This window comes from Cygnus olor, chromosome Z (assembly GCF_009769625.2).
Source record: "Cygnus olor isolate bCygOlo1 chromosome Z, bCygOlo1.pri.v2, whole genome shotgun sequence".
NCBI lineage: Eukaryota > Metazoa > Chordata > Aves > Anseriformes > Anatidae > Cygnus > Cygnus olor.
Window position 1 is genome coordinate 68,393,574 of NC_049198.1, and position 25,942 is coordinate 68,419,515.

A 25,942-nucleotide genomic window follows, 5' to 3' on the forward strand; every position below is an offset into this window, starting at 1 on the left:
GATGGTCGGACCAGATGATCTTGGAGGTCTTTTCCGACGTTAAGGGTTGTACGATAGTATATGACAAAAACAGGAAAAAGGTTCAAGGCAGGGCAGCAGAGACCACTATACATAATAGAAATGCTTCAACAACAGCAACCATAAAGCCGGCTAGAAAAGAACAAGTGTTGGAAGGAGACTTGCGTTAACAAAGACATGGGTGTAGCAGATGGCAAACAACCACCTGCGCCAGCAAGAAGACCAACAAGCTCCAAATGGCACGGCTGGGAGCCAGGCTGGAGATATCTAACAGAGGCTGTTCCAGAAGACTTGGGGCAGGCTGGACAAGCCACCGCATGCTGGCAGCGAGAGACTTTCACTGAAATCCCTCAGCATAAAGCTCTCGAATACCCTGAGGGCTCTGTGGCGAAGGTCTCCTCACCCTGCTCACCCCTCAGAGCGAGCCCTCCGCAACCTCCCCTCAGCGGCAGCCCCGCCCGCTTCTCCCATCTCCGCCTCCCCGTTCTGCGCGCGGTTGGGACGGGCGGTGGCGGCGCCGTGCCGGGTCGACCCGCGACCCCCGACGGCTGCCATGTTGCGCCCCGCCGGGTACTTCGCCGCTTTCCCCTGCCCCTTCGACCGGGCGGAGGGCGGTGGCTGCTGGCGGCCGCACTGCCAGTACCTGCACGAGGCGTCGCGGCGGCCGGCGGCCGGGGGGTCTCCGTGTGCCGTCGCCGGCCCCTCGGAGGGTGAGCACGCCTCGGAAGGGAGCAGGGGAAGGAGCAGCGGAGGGGGGCTGCGGGGCTCTGCGGGGCAGGTGGTGGGCTCCCCGGCTTGGAAATGTCCCCTTCCCCTTCAGAGGTTGTAGCAGCAGCTCTGCTAGTCGTGGTCCAGGGTGAGCAACCCGTGGAGGGCTTGCTTACACAGCAGGCAATAACCAGCGTGTGCTGCCGAGAATCTGGTTTATTATGGTGCTGTCACCATCCTCGGGTTTCTTTTGAGGTCTATCAGGCAATAAGACTTGTAAGTTTTCTTCTGTGGTTCTTCCATCAAGTGTTTCTGTGGGGTAGATGTCATTTGGAGAGGGAGTAGAGTAATAAAGCCGAATGGGTGAGGTGCAAGGGGCAGGGTGCTAAAATGATCTCGTGTTACAAACCACAAAGCTTAGCGACAATAACAGCCCTTCTTAATGGGAAAAAAATATGCTTCTGAACTGGACTTAAAAAGTGCATTACTAAAAACAAGTGGTTCTCAGGTTACCTTGAATGTTGCTGGATCTCTTCCACATCATTTGCTGTGGACTGCACTGATAGTTTATCTGTAACAGCTGCTTAACAAATCAGTAATTATCAAAGTGTTTCTCATCTGTTACATCTGTGGCTTTGAAGTAGGTGTGACTGAGTTTCTGCCTTCATGCCAAGAGTGCCCACAGCCCTGTTACAGCGCAGGTTTTCACTGGGCATGTAGTGTCTTTCTGTGCATCAGGAGCTTTGCTTTTCACAGTAAGTGCCTGGGTTTTCACACTTACCAAGAAAGGGGTAACATGTACTACATGTTTTATTTCTTTCTCCAAGTTTGCTGCACTTGAGCATAAAGACCTGCAGCCTGGTAGAAGGACTTGGATAATGTGATGTTCGCTAAGGGCAGTGGGAGTCAGGGTTAAAACAGCCTGTGGCATGGAGTCCTTCCTTTCCTGACTTCCACCTGTGCAGCAGGATGTGACTTGCTGAAGGCTGAATCCTTTGGCATCTCCTTTTTAGTGGCCAGAGTGCTTCATTAAATGGCTTCTGCAGTCTTTAGCCAGCTTGAACCCTGAAGGCTTGCTTATTCTCATTTTAGTCAAAGAATAACCCTATAGCATGGATTGCTGTAAAGTTTAAAGGATGTCTTCTATAAAAGTCATAGAAACGTTACTTCTGTCAGGCTGTTTGTATTTCTGATAAGAACGATTGCCACCTCAGAGTGGCTCAGACAATTTCTTTGAGGTACATAGTAGTACTAGTTTGGGCAGGAATGGAGTTAATTGTCTTCATAGCAGTTTGCATGGGGCTATGTTTTGGATTTTGGGCCAAAACAACCTAGATAACACACCTGTGTTTTAGTTGTTGCTGGGCTGTGTTTGCACAGCATCAAGGCCTTTTCTGTTTCTCACACTGCCCCACCAGTGAGCAGGCTGGAGTCGCAGTGTAATTTACCCTGTGATGTTGTGCTCTGCAATAAAATCTTGAAGGAGAAAGAAGAAAGGGGGCCGTTTTTGGAGTTACGGTGTTTGTCTTCCCAGGTACTAGTTGTTTGGTTCATCAGGTGTGATGAAGCCCTGCATCCCTGGAAATGGCTAAACACCTGCTGGCCAATGGAAAGCAGTGTACACATTCTTTATTTTGCTTTGCTTGTGTGTGTAGTTTTTGCTTTTCCTAGTAAACTGTTGTTATTCCAGTCCATGGGTTTTCTTGGTTTTGCTCTTCTGTTCCCTGCCCCAGTGGGGGAGTGAGCTGGGTTAAACCACAGCAACTGGGTGCTGAGGTTTTGTCCTGTGCTTGCGTGTTGTTATGTTAATGCCAAAGCTATGGATTTCTGAGTAGCCTGGAAAGAATGCTGTTCACCAACAAAATGCAACTTTCTAGTAGGTCCCTGAAATGTTCTGTCATTACGGGTACAATTGTTTGTGAAAACAAGTGGTTACATACGGTTTTAAAAGTACAGTTCTGTTAAATACTATTGTTGTTAAAAACACTAGACTGATACCAGCAAATCTCTGAGACCCTGTCAGCCAATGAAACTTTTGGAAACAACCACTACACTGTAATCAGTGAGAAGATGCAGGAGAGGATGAAGACAGTGCCTTGAGAAAATGTTAGCTTGCCATAACTCAGTCTATAGTCTGTAAAAGCTGAAAAGATAGAGGTTAGTTTCTTACATGTGCAGTTGGAAAATTCAGCTTTCAAGGCCACTTAAAGTTTGTGTATGACTGTAGATATGTCTGGCTCGAAATGTTACTGGGGGCATTTGGGACAATGAGATTTGTTCATAATTAATAAAGCAGATGACGTATTTCAGCTGAGGAAAAAGAAGTAGATGGTTTGCAACTTAGTGTGACTTAATGTGATATCATAGCTTTCTTTCCTCAACATGGGCTGGTGATCTGCAAAAACTTAAAAGGGCTGAAGTAGCAGTAGATAAATTCAAGATTGAAACTAAAGAACTTTCTCAATACGGTCTTCCAGGTTAAATGATTAAGAATCCTATAACCCTTGAAAATAAGATACTTTCTTGTAAGGAAGCTATTGTAGTGCTTTTTTCTAGCACTTTTATCATATGATTTTGGTTTCCTGGTACAAAAATAACGTCTCTTCCTTTAATTGGGAAAAATAGAAAATAATATTTATGAAATTATTTTCAGGGCCGTCTGTCTCTTCCATAACAAAAGAAGATGGAAATGCTAAGCAGCAGTTGGCTAAGCCAACAGAAGTATTTCCCTGTGAATATCAAGAGGGGAATTCAAAAGTGTCTCCATTTAAGAGGGAATTCACAAAGAGGTCAAGAAGCTATTCCCCGGTGGAACTTGAAGAATCTGATCATGAATTTGATCTTGTCATTGATGTGCCACCACTTATTGTTAATAAAAGACCAAGAAAAAATAGGGACTATAAAAACTTGAATAGAGAAGAAGAACTGGATGCTGTAATACGTGCAGAAGAATTGCATGGTAGTGCCATAGCAGATGATCCTGGGTATACAGCAGAAAAATCGGAGAAAATAGTTGAGTTGCAGGAGAGTGGCAAATGTTTAAATGAATCTGAAAAAGCAGGGAGTGTTTCTCTGAAAGCAAATAAAATTTATTTGCCTGATGTAAACACTGAAACATTGAAGATTTCTGAGCAGAGAGAGAGGCGTGCTTGTACCTCACAGAAACATAAATCTGCTTTTGCTGAGGCGGATGTGCAGAAGGAGATTCCGAAGCAAGAGAAAGCAGAAAGAAATATATTGGTCAAAGAATTTGTTCAGGAATATACTGCTAGTGAAAACTGTGTGGGCAGTGGAAGAGTAACACAGTCTGTCTTGTGTACTAGCCACTCGTCTGGAGATGAAGCTGCAATAGAAAGACCTGGCAAGCAAAGAATATTAAATACAGAGAAAAGTTGCAGCACTGATAAAAATGGGGGAAATGATAGCCCACAGGATATGTACTCATATCCAACTGATTTCTTAAACATGGGCAAGGAGGCTTGCTCTGGTACAGTTTTACAGACCAAAAACACTGATAAAAGCAGTTCTGTTGAACCTGCTTGCACAAACAAGAAAGAAGGGGAAATACGTTTGAGTTCATCTGCTGAAGAAATGGAATCCAGTGGGGAGGACACAGAGCTCTCAGATTCAGATGATCCTATAGAGGAGTGTCGGAGGATTTTTGAGGAGTTTGAGAGAGAGGCACGAAAGAAAGACAGTGATAAGCAGGTATTGTGCTTCTCTTTAAGTTCTTGCTTCTTTTTTTTTCTTTCTTCCTGAGCATATGGAGGAGGAATGTTATCTATATAGTCAAGTTCAAATGCTATTTTCTGTGTTAATAAAAGTTAAATAGTTGAGCCTTCCATGCTAGTAGATGAACTAATGAGGAACACTTATGACTCTAGTCTGGTTTGGCACTGGGTGATCTATATGTTTCCTAAAGTAGAAAATCGCCCCAATAGCTCAATGCCTTGTGGTGGACTTTATTCGTTTCACTGTTACAAGCGAAGTTTTAGAGGCAATTGTATGTTCAGTAGTCTCCTGCTCATCTTATAAATGAATGTGGGAACTCTGAGTACCACTACCCTGCTTGGAAGCACTGTGGCTGAGCTGCGCTGAATGTAGAATAACTATTAAGTACTGGTAGAATTGTACTTTCCTGGTGACTTTTTTTTGACTGTGAATATCCTGAAACATTGGAGTGAGTGGGTCATGAGGGTATTAATCTGGAAGTTTATAGCATTTGGTCTAAGTAACCTGTTCTTATTTTTCATAGACTTGTGGAGAAAATGTGGATGCCAGTTTATTAGAAACCGAAGTTAATGTTGCTGGACAAAAGAGAAGAATTGCACACACGTCAAAATTTGATGTGAGTTTTAATCTTGTAATAAAGTGAAGTTTAACATAGCTCCACTTAATCTGAGTAGGCTCATTTTGACTTCGGGTTGGCTGAGTCTTGTAATTTTAAAAGTATTTTAAAACAAAATAGAACAAATGCTTCATCACCTCTCCTTTTAAAAATTGAAGCAAATATGCGATCACCTAGAACTTTGAGTTAGTTCCTGTTGCAGGTGAAGAAAGTTGCTGCCCAGGGCTGCTGAGGCTAATGAAAAGAGCCTTGAAAAATCAGTTTGGAAAGGAGGCTTGTACTGAGATTCTAGATACAGCAGTGGGAAACCAAAAGTGATTTATACTTTCTCTGCTCTTAAAATGCTTTGGGTGGCAATGTTAATAGCAGCAGGTACAATTCTTTAAGCTCTTGCCCCCCAGTCCTCTTTCAGATTGGCCTTTTCATTCTGGGGCAGCAAGTTGAGCTCTGAATCTGATAGCAAAATTCAGTGTTAACTGTAACACCATCTTGCTGTGGTTTGGAACTGCTTGACTGCTAACCCATCTGTTTCTGTGTGCATGCATAACAGGTACATAACAAAAATGAAATGGAGCCTTTCAAAGGATCTCCTGTGCAGCAGGGTCTGAATAATGCAAGAGTCCAGACGGCACAGTCAAAAGCAAGGGAGTTAACAGCTTTTATTGCTACAGATTTTGGACAGAAGAAGCCTATGTCTAAATGGTCAGCTATTCAAGTCCAAAGTAACAGATCAACTGGTATGAAAATTTGATCTGTAGTCCTGACAAACTAAACTTCATTTTGATTGCTAGCCATCTCATGAGTACGTTTGCTTTGTGGCGATTGTCAGCTGAGTGATGGTGGACACTTAGCTTGGGAAATAGATGTCCTGTCCAACTACAAAGTTATTTGAAGTCCTTTAAAGTACTTCAAATGAGCTGAAGTGGTAACAGAAAAGTCTTTCAACATTTACAATTTTGACCAAAATCCTGAAAAAACATTTGTTTCGTTGTATCCATACATGAGTTAAAAGAATGAAAATCTACCGAGTTTCGTTTTGGTACTGATTTCAACTGTTAGGGTTCTAGTTTTAGGCATTTAGACTGTCTGAAACAATTTGCTAAGTCTTCTGATTTGAAAATCCTGTTTTTCTCCCTTTAAATTCTCCATTATATGTGAAAAATACTGATGAAGCAGTTATTTTCAGTATCACATACTACTTCAACAGTATTTCCCCTCCAGTTGTTCTACTGGTATTTTAAAATATATGCTTACCAAGTAGTCTACCTAGCAACTTAAACCTAAAATACTGTTTTAGAGTTTTATAACATCTGTAATAAAAACACATGAATGAAAAATCTTTATGTAAAATTGAGTTATTTTCCCAGTGTATGCATTCCTTCTGAGTAATAGCAAAAATGGTTTAGTGTTTTTCATGCTGCACAAGCATGGCTTGCTTTATGCTAGGTGTTGTTGCAAATAAAGTTAAACAGAATGAATTCAAGTCAGATGCTGATACCTTGGCTCCAGATGAGCTTTTTGTCTCATGACAGATTTCATTTTTGAGATTTGTAGTTTTTCTGGGTTTAAAAGCAGTACTTTAAGGCACTTATTAATTGCATTGGAAAATTAGGTTAGAATGATGGCTTTCCTGATTTTAATTTTTTAACTTGTTACCATTTTTTTGTGGGTTGAGGAGGGGGAGGGGACAGGGAAGGCAGGTAATTATGTGTTTAAAAATTGCAATCACTACAACTTCAAAATAGCTTTTTAACTTGACTTGTATGGCTGTTTCTATCTAAGGTCTTCAAAAATACTGGAGGATGCTTTGGATAAAACTTGTTGGCAGAAGTGAGGTCTTAACGTGTTTCCTGAAGCTCCAAGTTTGCTTCTGTTGTTTAGGTTATTTCTACCCTGCTTTATGTTAAAGAAGCAGTGAAATAACAGTATGACAGATTAATGGTAACTGTTATTGAATCTGAACTCTAATGGAATTTAAATCTGTATTTTCTCTGTGTTTCAGCTTCTTCAAAGTTGCGTGAAGTTCAGCCTGTTGAAACCGTCAGTGGTCAACTGCGTATACCAATTGAAGGAAATGCTGAAACAGTAAAGCCGTGCAGACTGTCTGTTGGTTCATTTGAAAGGACTGTTGTCATGCCATACGAGGTACTGTAGAGTTGCAGAGCTTTGGTATATGAAAGGGAAGAGAGGTGGAAAAACTGCAATTTCAGACAGTATGTTAGAGTGTAAACCCAATAACGTGATATACCAGTTTAGCTTTAAAAAGAAAACAAACACAACTGATCATTATATGCATTAAATCATATTTCAAATCAAGATTACACGTATGCACTTGTGGAATGTCCTGCAGTAATGTTCAAAGTGATGCATGCTGGTAGAACTTGAGTTAAATTTGTACCTGTTCTTCTCCATAGGTGCTGCTTATTTCCTGACTATGATGTATTTTTCTTAATGAAAAAAAGACATTTTTTTTTTTCAGTTTGGTAATCTGTGAGAAATCACACAAGACTCTCCTAACATAGCTTTATGCAGCATGTCTCAGTTGATAAATATAGTGCTTTCACATGCTGTCAGTACCCCTTCTCCCAGGCATCTCTGCAAAAAAGCAAGCATTTTTGCTTGCAGCAACTTCTCCAAAAGAAATTGTACCCAGATTCAAACTGCTTCAAACCAATCAGCACATCCACAAGAAAACAGGGAAATAACATGGTCAGCAAGGTGAATTCCTTGCGGTGAGGGTGTACTGAATCCTGTGGTTTTCCAAAGGTGAAAATTCTGTACATTCTCTTGAGATTGGAGACAATGTGCAACTCCTGTAGTCTTTTAGTGCTTACTTAGAATTACCTAAGAAATTCTGATCATACTGTTGGCAGCTAATAAAAATGCTGCTTTTCTCCATAGCTAAATCAAGTTGCTATGCAAACTATGTTTTTGTTTTCATGTTTGTACTAGCTTGCACTGTACAGATGTAAGCAATTCACTGTATAAATTGCTAAGTCACCTGGAGAAGGCTCTGGGGGGACTGCGTTGTGGCCTTTCAACTCTTTAATGGGGCTTATGAGAAGAATGGAGAGAAACTGTTTACAAGGACAGGTAGTGATAGGACAAGGGAAAATGGTTTTAAACTGAAAGAGGGTGGGTTTAGATTAGAATTAGGAAGAAATTCTTCACTCAGAGAGTGGTGAAGCACTGGAACAGGTTGCCCAGAGGAGCTGTGGATGCCCCATCCCTGGAGGTGTTCAAGGCCAGGCTGGATGGGGCTTTGGGCAGCCTGATCTAGAGATGTATGTCCCTGCCCTACTCAGAACTTCTGACTCTAATCTTGAAATTTCTTTAAAGCAGAGGTCACTGAAGATTTCCTGAGGTAAAATAAATTACAAGGTTGGTGCTTCATTTTCTTATCAAAAATGTCAAATCATAGAATGGCTTGGGGTGGAAGGGACCTTAAAGATCGTCTAGTTCCAACTCCCTGCCATTGGGGGATTGCCCTGACTCAGGTGCAGCACCTTGCACTTGGACTTGTTGAATCATACGTGGTTCACATTGACCCACTTCTCCAGCCTGTCCAGGTCCCTTTGAATGGCATCTCTTCCTTCTTTGGTATTAACTGCACCACTCAGCTTTATAACAAACAAATGTTATGGCTTTAGTCAGTTTGGTTATTGATGTTTTCCTAGGATATTAAGTATGGATTACTTCGTGCTTTATATCTCTAGTATGTAAATTCTTGTTTCCTGAATAGCTTACTCCGTGGCTAAGGAAAGGTAAAACTAGCTTGTGACAATAATACGCGTTGCCTTTGCTCCTCATATGCCAAAACTACTACTTTCCTTGGTAGCAGTATACAAATATAAATGCTCACTCTAAGGTGAGCTTTCCTAGATTACAAAAGGGAGGTACAGAAATACTACTCCTTGCTTGATACACACCATGTATCTTTTTTAAGTGTCTGGACCTTTTTGGCTGCAACAGTGCCAGGGTTAATCTAACTTACTGTCGGATTTTTAAATGTGATGATTTTAGCTTCTGTGTTTTATTGTAAAATAAGCATTTCAGAGTTAGCAAGAACTTGACGTTACATTGGATATGAAAGTTTATAAATTCCATCAAAATAAACTTTTTCAGTCTAGTTCATTGGCTCCTTAGTTTATGCTCTGAATGAAATACTACCTGCAATGAACACCAGATGGAAACCCTGACTGTTAAATTGTTGCTGAACTGACAGTGCTCACTGAAAGGCTGAACTTTTTCTAACAAAAATGAAGTTTAAAAGTAGTTTTAACGTCTCATACAACTTTGAGTCAGAAACTACTTTGCTTAGTTCAAGCAGGAAAAATCTCTAGTATTTCTGATGGCTGTTTCTGGTTCTTTGTGTAACCGTTGCGTAAGTTTTTGTAATGGCTTTTCAGTAATGTATGACTTTATCTAAGGATGGGCAAAAGAATTTAGGTTTAAAAGTTTTTAGGTTAAAAGGTTTAGTTCTTTAGGCTGTTACATATTGATCAGATTACTGTGTTTTTTTTTTCTTTTTTTTTTTTTTAGGATTCTACTCAGAAAAAGCCTTCCATTCCTGAATCGGGATCTAAAGTACCACGGGAGATAAGGCAGCGATATTTCAAACTTTTTTTTGAACAATACCGCAAAATTTGTAACACGGTGAATGAAGCTGGTGGCAAGGTTTGTAATGTTTTACAGGTCTTTACATTTCTTCTTCTCAAGTCAGTAGGTTTTAAATTGCACAACGTGTTTTGTTTGTTTGTGTTTAGGACCAATATTTCAGCCTTTTCAGGAAGCAGAAGTTAAAATGTACTGGATCTTACACTTTCCTCATGTTATCAATCAGTTACAATTTTCCACCAGCAAAACCAGTTTTCTTAGCACTGCTAATTATCTTTTAAAATGATGTATGTTAGTATTAGAAGGGATTTTTTTTTTTACAAATGCATTTCTGTGTTTTTTGTTGTACTTCAGATTTTGGACACGACTTGAATGTGTGTCTCTACATGTAGGTTCAGAATCTCAGATTCTAAATGGCAGTTCTTCCTGTGTTTGGGGTGTGTGTGGGGGGAACTACAGCCAAACAAAAAATAAACACCAACCACATACATTACCCCACTAACACTCAGTCTTTCTTTTTCATGCAGGCCCGGATAGAAGAGCAATCTATTTATGATCGTTGTGGCAGTAAAAACATGTACTTGAATTTTGCTGTAAAGACACTGAAAAAGCTGAGAGATCATGGTAGTTTTGCTTTCAATGAAGATTATTTAAATGGGTTGCATGTATAGAAGTTAGGATGGGAGAGGGATTATAAGGATAATTTAGTTTCTCTTTACTGTAGAGATTTCTGATTATTTTCTTCTTCCTTTGTAGAAGTATATCACCAAAATAAAAATTGATGTTTTCATTTATAAATATCTGCATAGCACATTAACAGAAAATCTGAAATTCAGAACAAATGCTAAAAATATCCTTTCCTGAATTCAGGGCGATTTAGTGACATCAAGACTCCCAGTGGTGCTGGATCTGTAAAGTCAGACGAAAAGAAAGGTAAAGAAAGGAGAATGGAGATGTTGGTTCTGCACTTTAGCACGTAAATGGGCTTATTTCAAAATGAAAATGTTGAAAGTGTGAAAATGTTGTTCTTTTTTAGGTCAAGTTTTATCCATTAGCTACTACAAGGGTTCCAATGCAATTTGCTGTTTGTCTTTAAGGTTCATCCTTTGGGGAAAAATGCTGAACTTCTTCTTGAAAAGAGCACGTTCTTTGGTGTTGCTTGCCTAGCCTTTCTGGGATAGCTAGTAATTTACCATCTCTATGGTTTTGTGCCTTTGTTTTAAACAATTTTTCAGCTCTAATAGCTTCCAATTGCTTTGAGGGAAAAGCATGTAATTTTTGCATGTAAAGCAAGGTGCACATCTTCCAATTTCAGTTTTAATTTATTCTGGAAGTACTGGGATATTTAAGTGCTGCTTATATTTGGTCTAATATTGTTTAAACTCTGAGTTGGTTTACTTATTTTTAGGGTGTTGGTGTGTTTGTGTTTTTTTTTCAGAACTCGCAGGTGGTGTTCTGTATGGACTTTTAAAAGATTACCTTCTAACTGAGCAACAATTGAATGAAAATAACTTCCCTCGACCAAATCCTGAAAGAAATGGTAGTGCTATATTTCATGGAGTTACAAAAAAAGCTGTTTCAGATAGTAAGTACAAAAAAATTGAATTTGAGTCATTGTTACACAGGAAACTAAAATATGCATGTATACAAAATACCAAGTAGTTTCATACTTAGTTCCTGGACCTCAAATGACTTCACAAGCTTTTATAACTAAACCGTGATACTTCATCAGCACAACAGCTGATCTTGCACGTAAACCTGACATTCTGAAAGTGTTAGAGAGGAGCTTTATTTATTTTAAACTCATGGCAAGTCTTGGGAGACTCTGCTTATGTGTTGATATGCTGGTCTTGCAATTACTGTTCATGTAACTTTCATACTTCAATGCAGTATGTTTCATCTTTTTTCACCTTGCTGACAAGCTGGTGAGGAAATACTTTTTCTTTTTTTTTTTAGATTTCAGAAAAACATGCTGTAGGTGTGGTGAAGTATTTACTGTTAGTTCAGGAAAACGTAGACTTAAAGAATGCAGCTACCATTCTGGTAGAGTGTTGGAACAAAAAGGTAAGTATTCTTTGGTATTCAGTCTTTGTGGAAGCTGTTACAAGTCATGACATCTCATCTCTTACTCATCAGAGTAAACTCACTTGCACAAGGCTCAGGTGAGGTACATTCTGCTGTCCTCTAGGTAATGTGTCTAGTTACTGGAGCTTGTTTTCTCTGTATATGCCATAACGTCAGGAAAGTTGATGTTGATAAAACCCCATGCGAAGAAAGGAGAAAAATACTCCTTGTGTGGCCCTGTATTGGCTTCTAAGTGAACCTTGTCATCTTTGCTAAGACTCCTTAAGTACTCAAAGCTATACTAAATGTTTCCCACAGTGAGAACCTCATAGGGAATATTACACCTTTCTCCCATTTGTTGGCATTTTCTTTGATTTACAACCTTGTATTGATGTAGTACCATCTTCTTGATGGTACCGAGCAGTACTCAGGCTTACCTCTTTCCATAGTGCAGTCTTGAGAAAGTGGAAAAGGAGTAAGGGTACTGATTTTTTTTTTTTCTTGCCAGTGCTATTTGCTGCAAAACTGCTCCACTTTCAACTTTTCTTTTTGGCAGTTCCTGGTGGCTTGGAAAAACGCTATAGCTGTTGTGAGGGAATAGTTGGGTCTGCTGGGTGTCAGATTGCAAAGGTAGGATTAATGTTCTTTAATGCAGTATCTCAGATTTCCTTAGTATCCTTTTGACTTGAAGCTGGGTTGTAGCTTTTTGCAAGCAACTTGGTATGAGATTTTTGGGTTTACTTGCCTAAGGCTTAATAAATTTTTTGGCACCTACTGACAGGAAATATATATGCTCCTTAATCTATTAGAGAAACAGACTGGCAATTTGGGTAAGATAAGTTTAGCAAGCCTGCATGTAAACACTAACGGAAATTTTGCAGCTTCATGTTCATGATGGGAGAAAGGAGAAGTTGTACGGCTTTGTGAAGACATTAATTAAATCACCGCCTTCTGATAGAAACCATGGTATATATGCCCTGAACTGCAACATGGTATGAACAACCTAAAAATTTGGTTCAGTTAAAAGTGTATTGCTACTTAGGAGGCAATTTCCTGGGTGTAGTAGTTTGGCCCTCATAGCTCTGAGAGGCCTGCAGAACTCTGTCTGGTTACTGTAAGTGAATGGACCTTCTGTGTTAAATACGCAGTGAGCAAAGCTGTTTGGATTTCTTGATGCTATAGCTGGTTCTACATTTTGTACAGCCAGATACTATAAGGAAACATTGGTGCTGAATAAATGCTCATTAAATTTATTTTTTTCTTCAGTGTTATACAACCCAAGGCTTGGAACTTACTAGAGTGACAGTGGTTGATGATAAGCTACAGGTTGTCTATGATACGTTTGTTAAACCTGATAGTGAAGTTGTAGACTACAATACAAGGTATGCTATTCTGTCTATACTACTTGAGGATTAGGCTCCTTAAATTGGCAGTTGTGAACTTCAGATGTAAGCAGAAACCTGCATCTCTTAAATGCCTATTGCTAGTTATACAACTTGAAGACTTTCAGTCAGGAATGAGGCTTTCATTCTTGCAGACTCAATTAAGAAAGACTTTTCTCTTTGAACAATTTTTGTTTTTACACTGAAGACGCCCCACCTTCCTTCAAAACAAACAAACAAAAAAAAACACACCACCACAACAACACATTACGGTTAACTTCCCAGGACTTGCTGCATTCCCTAAGAATAAACGCAATTTCAAATTTTCAAATTTCATCTGTAAATGTCTCACTGAAGAGCAGTATAGTCATAAACCATCTAATGAAGCTGTAATACTGTTGTCCAGGTTTCAGCTAGGATAGAGTTAATTTTCCTCCTAGTAGCTGGTAGGGTGCTATGTTTTGGGTTAGGATGAGAAGAGTGATAACACACTGATCTTTTAATTGTTGCAGAGCAGTGCTCACATTAAACCAAGGACTTTTCAGCTTCTTGCTCTGTCCTGCCAGAGGGCAGGCTGTGGGTGCAGCAGGAGCTGGGAGGGAACAGACCCAGGACAGCTGACCCAAACTGGCCACAGGGGTATTCCATACCATCTGACGTCATGCTGAACAATATATAGGGGTGGCTAGCCGGGGTGGGGGGGTCGGCTGCTCAGGGATAGGCTGGGCCTCAGTCAGCGGGTGGTGAGCAATTGCATTGTGCATCACTTGTTTGTACACATTATTATTATTATTTATTTATTTATTTATTATTATTTTCCTGTCCTAATAAACTGTCTTTATCTCAACCCACAGTCTTCACTTTCCCGTTTCTCTCCCCCATCCCAGAGAGGGAGGGTGGAGGGTGAGCAAACGGCTGTGTGGTGTTTAGCTGCCAGCTGGGTTAAACCACAACAACTGTACAGTTTAATAAGATTTGGCTGTATTTAGCCCACTTGTATTCTGTCTTCCTACTGGGTCTTATTTTTGAGATCTGGAAAAAAAAAAAAAGTTTTAGACTCCTGTTAGTTCCTTGAAGTCCTGAAACTGCTCTGAGAAGAAACAAGTTTTGAGTCTGCCTCTAAAAAAAATAAATAAAAAAATAGAGGAGAACCAGCATAGTGTGTGCCTGCTTCTTTGGCAGCAATAACAGTTTGCTCAGAGACCTGTTTTCAGTCTGTGCCTAAAAAATAGGCTCGGTTGCTTGTAGTGATAGAGTGAAGTTGAACAAAGCTACATGATATCAAATTATCTCGTACAATCTAAGTGAAAAGGAGGAGAATGGAAAAAATGCCTTATCAACTAGGGTTAACTTTAGGTGCTAGGGAAACATTTCTTACATGTCTCTGTTAATGAAGTTGTTCTAAACCTGTCCTTAGATTCTCAGGAGTAACAGAGGATGACTTGAAGAATACTACAACAACTCTTCGGGATGTACAGGCAATACTGCTGAACTTGTTCAGTGCAGATACAATTTTGATTGGACATAGCTTAGAAAATGATTTGTTTGCTCTCAAGGTAAAATAAGCTGTTTGAAGCAGATTTTAGGAGTTGACTACTTGTCATGTTGTTTTGTTATAATTACTTTCAAAAAGAAAAAATGTTGCATTTCAGCAAATATAAAAAATGAAATATACTTGATTGTACATGACAATTGTACTGAAGATAAAACTACATTCATAGAAGGAAGAAACGTAAAGATGTGGCATGGTAAACTTTCTGAGACCTGGGCTTTCTACTCTGCTGTTTTGTGCTTCTAACTAGGCAACCATGCATCACTACAGAATAATGATATCCTTATTTTTGGGTTGATAGAAACCTGAAATTTATTGCTTTCTGATGTTGCTGAACTTGAGTGTGCCTCCTACAGTTTTGCAGTCACAACTAATACCAGTGTATTGCTCTTAGAATCTCTGTAAACAATAATGCTGCCTGTCAAATAATCACCTTAGCAGCCAGAAATACATGGATTATGTTATTATATATCAAAGGTAGCAATATTCCATGAAGAACACAACCATCTGCAAACTTTTCTCAGCCTAGAGAAGAAAAGGCTTATGGGGAATCTTACCAATGTCTCTAACTAATAGAAGGGAGGGCTTGAAGAAGACAGAGACAGGCTTCTTCCAGTAGTGTCCAATGACAGCATAAGAAGCAATGGGCACAAACTGGGATGGGAACACAAGGGTTGCCCTAAGGGTTCTGAACATCAAGAAAAACGTCTTTACCATGTGGGTGACCAAACACTGGCACAGGATGCCCATATAGGCTGTGGAGTCCTCTGTGGAGGAAGCTGCCTGGACATAGTTCTGGGTAAGCTGTTCTAGGTGGCCGTACTTGAACAGACTGTTTGGATGAGATGATCCCCAGATGACCTTAACAACCTCAGCCTTTCTGTGATTCTGTCATTATTCCTAGTGAAGGAATTAAAATTTAGCGTTAACAGAATTTCTTGCTAGTGAAACCACAGAATCATGGAATGGCTTGTGTTGGAATGGACCTTAAAGATCATCTAGTTCCAACACTTCTGCCATGGGCAGGGATGCCACCCTCATATATACACGACTAACAAATGTCAATGCATAAACGTACAGCAATCACTGTACAACACTATTTTTCCACAGTTCTTGCACCACAGCTTGCTGTTCTATAGTGATTAGAGCAACATAGGACAGATGAGATAGTATTAAAAGCTCAAGGATTAGCTTGGGTGTATTATTCAGAAAGTAAATGATTTAGATCCTTCATGCTGTTTCTTTAATAAATAAAAGGAGGTGCCAGACTGTGACTGGATATGTCATCATTGATGTGGCCTTTGCTCTTTTCCAGCTGATTCATGACACAGTAGTGGACACATCACTAGTATTTCCTCATCGGTTAGGTCTGCCTCACAAAAGAGCACTTCAGAATCTGATGGCTGACTACCTCATGAGAATTCATCAGGGTGATGGTAAGAGCACAGGTTTTTACTAAGCAATCAGTATGTTGTGTCATGAACTAGTAGACAGGAATAACCCAGGAAAATTTAAGATAAAGTAATACACTTGCTGTAATTTAAGGCTTTTTCTTGGCTACATTTGTTCCAGTACAGTAAATGCAGAGGATGTACCTGAAACATAAGGTGATTGACTTGTCAAAGTGATCACCACATAGAAGCGTTACAGTTGCTTTGCGTTGTAGAAGGGACATTGGAAAAAAATCCTGAAGGTGGTGTGAAGAGGCTAACCTCTATTACAGATTTGGTTGCTTAATCAAGCTGATAGAAGAACTCTTCAATTCAAATACTGGGTTTTTCAGTACTAAGATTAGAGTAAACTTCTAGGCTGTAAAAGACAAATGAATAAGCCTATTCTATGCTGCGTGTATAATACTTGGGAAATGGTACGTTTGACAGATGTATTTTGCATTGACCGTGTACAATTGTTTTGAGTCTGATCTTATATTCAAGTTTAGTTTCTTCTAATGAACTGGCAGTTGCCTGTTTGCTCTTAATTGTTCTCCAGAAGGCTTCACTGATGAAGTTCTATTCTGCTAATGTGTCTTCTTTGCCCAGGGACTAGATAAATGGTAGCAGTAAGCAAAACTTGAGAGCTTTTGATAGACAGTGGAGGAGCTGGGTTTTGCAAGTGAAAGCTTGTAACATCTTCTGACTTCCTTTGCACTAACAGTCTTATGCATAGCACTGTGGTGGGAATGAAGGGAATGTCAAAGTTATTTGTACAGAATTTTAGATGGCTATCTCAAATAGTAAAAACTGCCATTTTCCAGACTGTTCTGTTGAAGTCTGGATTTAATCATTCTTTGATCACCAGTGAGCTAAATTCGAAATTTAACCTATAGAGCTGAATAGCTGCCATTTCTAGAAAAAATAATCCTGACACATAACTTCCCCTCCTTGTGTTTATGCCATTTTTTTTGCTGCTGCTTTGTGTCTTATAAGAGGAGAATAACTAAATTGAAATTTGAATTTATTTTTTTTGTAAACCCGGGGATTGATAGAGTGAAGCACCCTTCCCTTTCTGAAATCAGTAGGTCTCTGATGATTTAACTTCCTCTGAATTGAATTGATGGTTTGACTTCTCTTGAATACCCCAAAGTAGAGTTTAACAAGAAAACTGAATGACTAGAAGTGTCATTTTAAAGGTTCTCAACTTCAGTATTTTTGGTGTCCTAGTCAGAAGAGCTGCCATTGCTGAGGTAGCTTGTATTACGGAATACCAAATACTTGATTTGGCTGGGATACTATGGTTTTAATAACTGAGTTTTGCTAGACTGCTTGAAAAAAAAGACAAACACCTGTCTCATACAGGCTACACTTCCTTGGGTAGTTAAAATAGCATCTGAAAGGTGTAATAGTAAGTCTGGGGTGTGAAGCAGATGCAACTTCCTGTGCAAAAGATAACAGAGGGTCTGGAAAGCTCACAGGATTATGACTCTTCAGTTTGCTTCTATGGCTTTTTTTAATATGTCCAGTCTTTATAGAAGCTGTACAAGTATAGAATCTTTTGCAGAGATATTTCTTGTATTTGCAACGACATTGGTATGTTACATGAGTGCTTTCACCAGCTTGACTGTCACAACTGTGTAAATTATGTTTTCATTGGGAAGGAAGTGTAGCCACATACACATCCAAGGAAATGCTTCACTGCTGGATGCCAGTATATATCTGAATTGCAACTTCAAGTCTGAAGATCTTTCCTTTTGAGTCTAGGCTGCTATATGTGGAAAATGATCTAAAATCTTTGACATTTAAGTTTTATAAGAGAGAGCTAGAAAGTGGTACCTCTATTATCAAGTCATCTTTTGTAATGATAGCACTTAAATCCTCTGCTTCTTTGGAAAATGGAACACTGTAATTAAATCTAAGAATTATTTTGTCCTTACTGTCAATGTATTGTATTGTTTGTTGTTCTCCCCTGCCTGAAACATATGTGGAATCAGTTCATTAATGCAGTGCTATAACGCAAAGAAGCCATTCTGTTTGTCTATTGAGCCATTAGCTCAAAATAGAAGGGAGATAGGATTTTTTACCACCTTCAAATTAAAATGCTGAACTTTATGATGTCATTTTTTTTTCCACAACTGTTTGGGTTTCTGAATCATCAGCCCACATCCCAAACCTGTTTAATTGACATCTTCTGTACCTTTATTAAAACTTATGCTCTTGGAATCACAGAATCATAAAATGGTTTGGGTTGGAAGGGACCTTAAAGGTCACCTGGACCAAATCCCTGCCATGGTCAGGAACACCTCCCACTACTAGACCAGGTTGCTCAAAGCCCCATCCAGCCTGGCCTTGAACACCTCCGGGAATGGGGCACCCACAGCTTCCCTAGACAACTTGTTCCAGTGTCTCACCACCCCTATGGTGAAGAATTTCTTCCTTGTATCTAGTATAAATGTACCCTTTTTTAGTTTAAAGCTGTTACCCCATGGCCTGTCACCACATTCCCTGATAGAGTTCCTCCCCAGCTTTTCGGTAGGCCCCCTTCAGGTACCAGAAGGATGCTATACGGTCTCCCCAGAGCCTTCTCTTCTCCAGGATTTAATTTGCCTTGGTTTAGCCTGTTTAGCATTTAATGAGGTAAATGAGGTACACAAATTCAAATCTCTCAATTTGAAACCAATTTCTCTGTATGGAGATGGCTGAATACAGTAGTTTATTCTATACCTATCCTAGACTTGCTAGAGTCTAGTTGCTTCAACATGCAGGTTTGGCTTTCAGTAGGGAGTGCTCAGAACTTGCATACTTAATTACATACATAATTACATACTGTTATCCTGACGGCCAACATTTTCTTTCATTGACAATGTTAGGAAGGGTATTCTGGTGCCTATGTAAAGTGACAATTAATGAACATTGTACGGATAGTTTATTTGTGCGGCTATCACCACTTTGCAGCCAGAATGCATTGAAACCTTGCTGCTGTACTTCTTGTAGTTACAGGAATGGTATAAAATATATGTAGACTTGTTATTTTAAATTGTTGACTTTGAATAAACATGTTCTTAAAATGCATGTCCATATATAATTTAATTCCTTTAACACCATTTTGTTCAGATATTGTGGGCTCTTTCAGCAGATCTTTGTCTCTGAGGAGAAAATTACCATCTAGTTGTAAATCAGTTTGTCTTCAGTTGCTCTTTCAACTTCTGATTTTGCACAAGATTTGGGGAGGCTGACTTTCCAAAGACACTTATGTTGGATTCTCTAGTTTACTAACCCAGGCTCAATTGCATATTGAAGCTAGAGGATATGGCAGGAAATGGAATACTACCAGACAATATTGAGCTTCTAGACACATAGTTATCTTGAATTCTGGTAGCAAGAAGTTGCACCAAAAACTGTCTGGATGCCAGGTACTCTTTTAACATTATTCACAGTTGTTCAGCTTCTTAATAAACAAACCTACCATTATTCCTACCATTATTTTATAAAGAAATGTGTAATCTGACACATAATATTTTTTATTCTCCCTTAGTTGATGGCCATAATTCCAGTGAAGATGCAATTGCATGTATGGAACTAATCCTCTGGAAAGTAAAGGAGGACAATAAAAGGAGAAAATGATGATGATTTTGGCTTTGAAGGAACAGGATGGTGGGACTAAAATTCAACCTTGATTTGACTCACTAATGACTGTAATTTGACTCTAATGCTTCAGTTACAATTATTTTTCGGGTGTAAAAGAGGGCAGTGGGAAAACTTAATGTGAAAATCATAATTCATCTACTATGCTTAAGATGTACAGCAAAGAACATAAATGCACAAAATACAAGTAAGATACACTGAGTAAATGCTTCTGTGTTAAATAGCAAGTCTGTTCTGTTAAAATAATACTTTCTGTAATCATCCTTACTACTATGTGTAGCTGTAAACTATCAATCACAGTGACTGAAAGCACTTGTCTAAAGTTCTGGAGATAATTTGATTTCTTCTTGTTCAGCCTCCAGCAAATAAAGCTTCAGTGCTCTAATTTCTGTTGTGTGATGAAAGCTTGATTTAAGATTTGTTTTCTTTCTCTCTTTCCCTATCTGCTTCTCTCCACCTCTGTTTGCTTCCTGAGAGAGTTCATTGAAGTTGATTAGGTTTATTTTCCCTACTATGTTAATCGACAAAAAAAGGCACGATACTAGAAATGGGATCATTTATGGAGCATAATAAACTGGTCTCTCTTAAAAAAAAAAAAAAAAAAAAAGACCCTGTAGGAAGCTTTTCAACTGTGAAAATGCAATGTGCTTTACTGGCTTTATTGGGGTTCCTAAAAGCACAGTTATCTCAAGAAATAAACATGGTTATTGCTTCAACTAGAATTGGACTACACTATAAGCTCTAATTCCTTGCCTCCCTCTTAAGGCAGAATTCAGCATCTGCTACCTTCACAAAGGGATGTAAGTTCAAGATTTTAAAGTCTTGTTGCCACTTCTGTGTGAAGGAAATCAAAGAAGATAAAAAGAAAATGTACAAAAATGTCTGTTTTTACAGGACCGTAAAGATGAAGATATGCTTTGCATTGATTCCTGAAAAAATATTGCGTGTGGGGGGAAAATGGTCTTGACTGAGGTCCCTGTAACATGAGTAGCGTAAAGAAGATCTTGCAGTTGTCATGGACATGCTGTGCATAATAACAAGGAGTAAACTGCATGACTAGATTTAAATTGAAGAAAAAAATCAATGTGCTTGCTTTTTATGTTTTTTCAGTCTCTAGGGCATGTCTCCTGTTCTGTGATATACTTTGAGGTAATAGCTGTGGTTAGAAGTAGTGTTGCTTGTTAATTGTCCTGTCTTTAATACTCAGATTGTGGTTTAAAAAAACCAAAACACCTTACTACAGCTTATAGAATGGCTTTGAAGTGTCTTTTTTTTTTTTTTTTTTTTAAGGAGGATATACTTGCTCCTGGATCCTGGAACTCCTAGCTTTGAAAGTAGGTCTTTTTTGTGAAGATTGCTGTTATTATTTGGCTTTGAGTGAATCTGAGGAATGAGATGAATACCTACTTTGTAGAATTTGTTACTCTTTGTTGGATGACTAACACAGGTTTCTCTGCTAAACGTTAGCACTGAGCTGATAACTCAGATTTTATAGGCAATCTAAAGAACATCCATTGTCTGATTTTTGTCCTCTTCATACCTTTTTTGTGTAGTTGACTATTGATAAAAATACTATGTACAACATGTCAAAGAATTTTAGATTTTATTTTTTTTTGTAAAATTGGCAAAATGGAACAATCCTCTGATCCTGGAAGTAATGAAGTTTCATGAAAACTGAAAGGTGTTGTGAATAGAAGAGCAGTTAGGCTTAAGTCAGTGCTCTAGAGATTGAGTTATCTTTCTGCTGCTCTAAGCACACTGTTTCCTGTGTGTGTTTATGATGAAGACTTTACTGCAAAATGTGACACAGCATCTTCAAGAGCCAGAATTTTAGCTCATGTTTGTGAGATGTGGGAGACTTGGTGTGGTCTGATTGTAACCTGCAGTTTGGAGGGACTTGCTGAAGCTTCTGCCTCCTACTGTGAGGATATCACCACCTATATTGTATGTTGTGCTGATACGGGAATATGTGAAATAGCTCTGAAATGTTATAAGGAAACATAATAGTAAGTTTGCTAGATTTGAGGATTTTGATTTAGCAATCCAAACTGCTCCAGGCTGTTTGTTCCAACTGTTGTTTAATCTGAGTTCCCCTGTGACTGAGCAGTGGCACTGCACATGGCAATGGCTGATCAGTATGTGGCTTAGCATCGCAGAATGGTTCAGGGAAAGACATAATGTTGTGTTGGAAGCAGGAATGTCACGTACCAGCACAGGGAGGGAATTAACAGTAAGAGGCAAAACTTGTATTCTTGAACTAGGCCTATGTAATTAGTTACTTTATCTGGGCCTCTGCTTATTTTCTGCATTTTCTCCTTCTCCAGTCTTTCAGAGATCACAGAATAGCTGAGACTGGAGGGCATCTTGGGAGATCATCTAGTCTAGCCTTCTGCTCAGAGCAAGGCTGCGTCCAGTCAGGTTTTGAATATCTGCAGGGATGGAGACCACAACCTCTTTGGGCAACCTCTTCTATGGATTGACCACCTGTAATGGAATTTCCTGTATTTCCATTTGTGCCCAATGCTTCTTATCCTGTCGCTGGATATCGCTGAGAAGAGCACATCTCCACCTTCCTAACTTCTTTCTACCAGGTACTTATGTACATTCTGATGTAATGGTCAACACTACATTTTTTAAGCAAATGCCCAACCATTATGTTTTGGGCAGTGGAGAAGGGGCTGTGTGTGACTTCAAACATAAGTTTAAAGTCAATCTGTCCACAGAGAAGTAGGAATTGAATATACCTATCATTTGAGACAAGATGTGTTTTTCCTTTTTTGTTACTGAGGAGTAGAAGTGCAGCCTTTGAGCACAGTAGTTGAATTCAGACAGCCTCAGGGCAATTATGCTTTACTTTTTGGCCAGTCTAATGAGGGTAAAGGTTCTTGTTTGGACACTTGTTCCCCCCTGCCAGATGGTGTCTGGTAAAACTTTTTTTTATTCTAGTAGGTGATGTCTGTTCTCAGAACTATTCTTAGCTTTCCTGCCAAATATGCTGTGTGCTTCTGTAGCGCTTGAGATTTCCCTGAAAGTGTTAAGGACTTGTTTTTTCTCTAACTGCACTCACTGTTGAACAATAAGAACTATTGCGCTAAACCAAAGTGAGAGATGGGGAGAATTTCGGTGGGAGAAGTTGTATGCAAGTGTTTCTTCTATGTGTTTGTTTTTTTTTAAGGCTCCACTCTCTCTGAATAGGTGTCTGATAATTTCAAACTATTGATAATTCTTGACTGTAAACAGTTACCTTTCCATTGTATGTCACATACTCCTCAAAGCATGTCCAGCTCCACTTGTCTGAAATTCTTCTATTCTTTCCCAAGCATATACTTGTCCTTACTATGAGCTTGGTAACAGTATGAGAGAAAATATGAGAAAACTGTGGAAGTACTATCAAAAAGCAGTGTGTAGAAGAGCTGGTGACAGAGTAAGCTTGTGCATAGAAGTAGGCAGGTGTAAATATGTAGAAGTGTATAAAGGATGTTAGGACATGAGGTATTTGGAATAGTAACTGTTGGGAGCAGATAGTGTTATGCTTTTAACAGCAGAGAAACAAAGACATTTGAGGATACGGGGGGACATGGGATCTGATATAATGTGTTGTGGAAGCCGGAGCATACAACCACTAATGGGTAGGCTGAAAACCTTTTTATGTCACAAACCGCCATAAAATCACATTTTCCAGCCCTGGCTAACAGAGTAATATCTAGATATTGAGTGTGGAACACACAGTGCATGTTGTAAGTGGAGAAGCAAGTAATCTATTAATAGCTGTAGTTCTGTGATGTGTAGATCTAATAGAGACATCTCAAGCTGTGCATTGGGGTTATTACTTCTGTATATTTTTCAAATGACAACTTAAAAATAATCTTTAAATTTCATTAGAGCAAATCATAAAGTTTATGCATACCACAATGTTACCACAATGTTAACTGAGGTTCTGAAGAACATTTACAAAGACATTTAAATGACCTTCAGATAAAATTACAGAGGACTTCAACACTTAAAACGCAGACAGCATTAAGACCTACTGGGCTGGTGAATGACTGATCTTTCCTTACATGACATTGCTTAAAATAAAAGTTTGCCACAGAAACATGGGCTTACATCAAGTAGTAGAACAGTCAGTAGTGTCTGCTTCTCAGACGTGTGGGACAACAAGCTGTTTTGGACCCATGAAAAATTCTTTACAGAAAGCGGAGAACTTCTACCAGAAGTTTTTAGCTAGCATTGCCTGTCTGCCAGGGCATCTATGGAGGTCCCTTCCTGTTCATGTTGCTGACCTGTAGAAACCTGGTCAGACAGCCAAATGCAATCCCCATACTTCAAAGGTGCCTTGCTAAGTAGTCTTTTATGAAAAATACCTGGAATTTGTGGAATTTGTTTCTTCTCTCCTATTTTTGAAGAGTTCTGCTGAGGTTCCCTTAGTCCAGTGAGCCTGTGCAATCTCTGTAAACTCAGCTTGTAGCATTTGTAATTACAGTGCAAGCTCTGCCAATCCCAAGGCAGTGCACGTGATCTCAGCGTCCTTGTTTGCTGCTGGACTCCCTTTTAATGAGGCTTTTAGTGCTTCTTCTGTTTGAGTAAGGACTGATATATGCCAGTTACGTAACCCTGTATTCTGCTGTGGTATCCCTGCCTTGTAACCAAGCCACTCACAAACTAAGCATCAGAAGGAAACCTTTCTATTTTGTTCTCTCTAGCCTCTTCCAGGTGCCAGGGAGTGACCAGATCCACTCAGCTAGAAAGTCACCGTGATCCGATGGGCAGTTATGAGCCGGTGAGTCCCTGGGGGATAAGGGGAACATTTGTGCAAAGCATGAAATTAGCAGATGTGTGAAGTTTGAATGAGGTAAGTCTGCAGGATCCCAAGTGACTGACTTCATGCCAGGAGGTAATGCCAATCCTGTCTCTGTTTGTCTCACCTAAGGGCTGGAAGATCTTTCAGGCAGGCCAGATACCATTGTTTTGAAGCATTTTTGTAAAGCATTTCTAAGAAGCCATACCATACAACAACCTGCGTGAGGGATAAAATAAGAAAAAGTAAGTAAATCCTGCTTGTACATAATAGGTAGTAATTTATAATTATGCAGGGTAATTATCAAATGAAATACGAATTGAAAAAGCCTCATTTATATCCAGGCTGATGTATTATGTTCTTCAGTCCTGTGCTTCATAATTGCTGTATGGCTGCCTCAGATAGTATCAAACACTTCAAAATATACGCCTGTTTTTAGAAGTTAGGCAAACACTGTCAAACTGGATGCTGGAAAAGCAATATTATTCCTTATATCTTACAAGTGTCAGCAGAATTTTTGAACAGATTATTTCTACAACCTTACCGTTACTTTCAAATAGGAATCTTAGTATTCTTGGTCACAATACTGGATTGGCATCTGCTTGCAAATACCACTGTCACATAGAGCATAACATTTTTGTTTGAATCACAATTAAAATGTATATGAAATACTGCTGTAACTTACTGACTTTGCTATCAGTAGCTCTTGAAAAGTATCAAACATGTCTACGATGGCAACATGTAATGCACTACAATAATTGTAATGTATACACTTCATCTACATGACTAGAAAAGAAGAATACCCTGCATATGAAAGCAGGTTTTATGACTTCAGTCTATTCCTACTCAGAGCAGTATGTACACTTCTACAGTCTGTGGAGGCAGGGGTTACTGTGTGATATACACATAGATATCTGTAGTAAAACAGTATTACTGTATTATATACAGTTAGAACTATACACGGTTCTACACAGCACATCACATTCTGGGCTCCAGCAGATTGAGTTTTGGTTTTGTTTAATACATCGTTGGTGAATGTAGATTTCTTCTATCTTAAGCAGCTTCTTCAGCGGAGCAGTCAATGCCTGCATAGGTAAACTTCTCGTATAGGGTAGTGTTCACATAGGTCTGGGAAGGAAGCAAGCAAAGAGTGTGATACAACTTGCATTACCTCTAGAATCCTAAACTATATTGAAATTATTCACGGCCTGATTCATTTCTGTGGATTCATTCTTACCTTTCTTTCTTCTAACATCCTGTTCAGTGACACCAATATCTGAGCAAATGATGGTCTTTCATATGGTTTCTCTCTCCAGCACTGTCTCATTAGGTCATACCTTTAAAAGCAAACATCAACACAGGATGGTTTAGACACATAGG

General features: G+C 39.2%; 2 protein-coding genes across 2 annotated transcripts in view; one reads left to right on the forward strand and one right to left on the reverse strand.

Moving 5' to 3' along the window:
• Positions 1–387: 387 nt before the first annotated feature.
• Positions 388–20,152, forward strand: LOC121061903 (RNA exonuclease 1 homolog). The gene is made up of 16 exons (XM_040541356.1): positions 388–728; positions 3,380–4,434; positions 4,982–5,074; positions 5,625–5,811; positions 7,077–7,219; positions 9,617–9,751; positions 10,219–10,315; positions 10,562–10,624; positions 11,130–11,276; positions 11,648–11,755; positions 12,312–12,385; positions 12,637–12,747; positions 13,022–13,137; positions 14,555–14,693; positions 16,005–16,125; positions 19,658–20,152. The coding sequence occupies exons 1-16, from the start codon at positions 572–574 to the stop codon at positions 19,744–19,746; spliced, it is 2,835 nt and encodes a 944-aa protein (XP_040397290.1). The 5' UTR covers positions 388–571; the 3' UTR covers positions 19,747–20,152.
• Positions 20,153–25,028: 4,876 nt separating this feature from the next.
• The window catches only part of TEK (TEK receptor tyrosine kinase), a 42,014-nt gene continuing 41,100 nt past the window's right edge, over positions 25,029–25,942 (reverse strand). The window contains exons 22-23 of the mRNA XM_040541357.1: positions 25,800–25,899; positions 25,029–25,690 (exon numbers count right to left, since the gene is read on the reverse strand). Of these exons, the coding sequence (XP_040397291.1) occupies positions 25,616–25,690; positions 25,800–25,899 (175 nt within the window). The 3' untranslated portion in view covers positions 25,029–25,615. The remainder of the gene's footprint in view (positions 25,691–25,799; positions 25,900–25,942) is intronic.

Excerpts from the sequence above, each read along its gene's own strand:
- LOC121061903 (XM_040541356.1), top strand. The coding sequence starts at position 572 with ATGTTGCGCCCCGCCGGGTACTTCGCCGCTTTCCCCTGCCCCTTCGAC. Across the intron at positions 5,075-5,624 it reads CACACACGTCAAAATTTGAT|GTACATAACAAAAATGAAAT; the intron begins GTGAGTTTTAAT and ends CATGCATAACAG. Across the intron at positions 9,752-10,218 it reads TGAATGAAGCTGGTGGCAAG|GCCCGGATAGAAGAGCAATC; the intron begins GTTTGTAATGTT and ends TTTTTCATGCAG.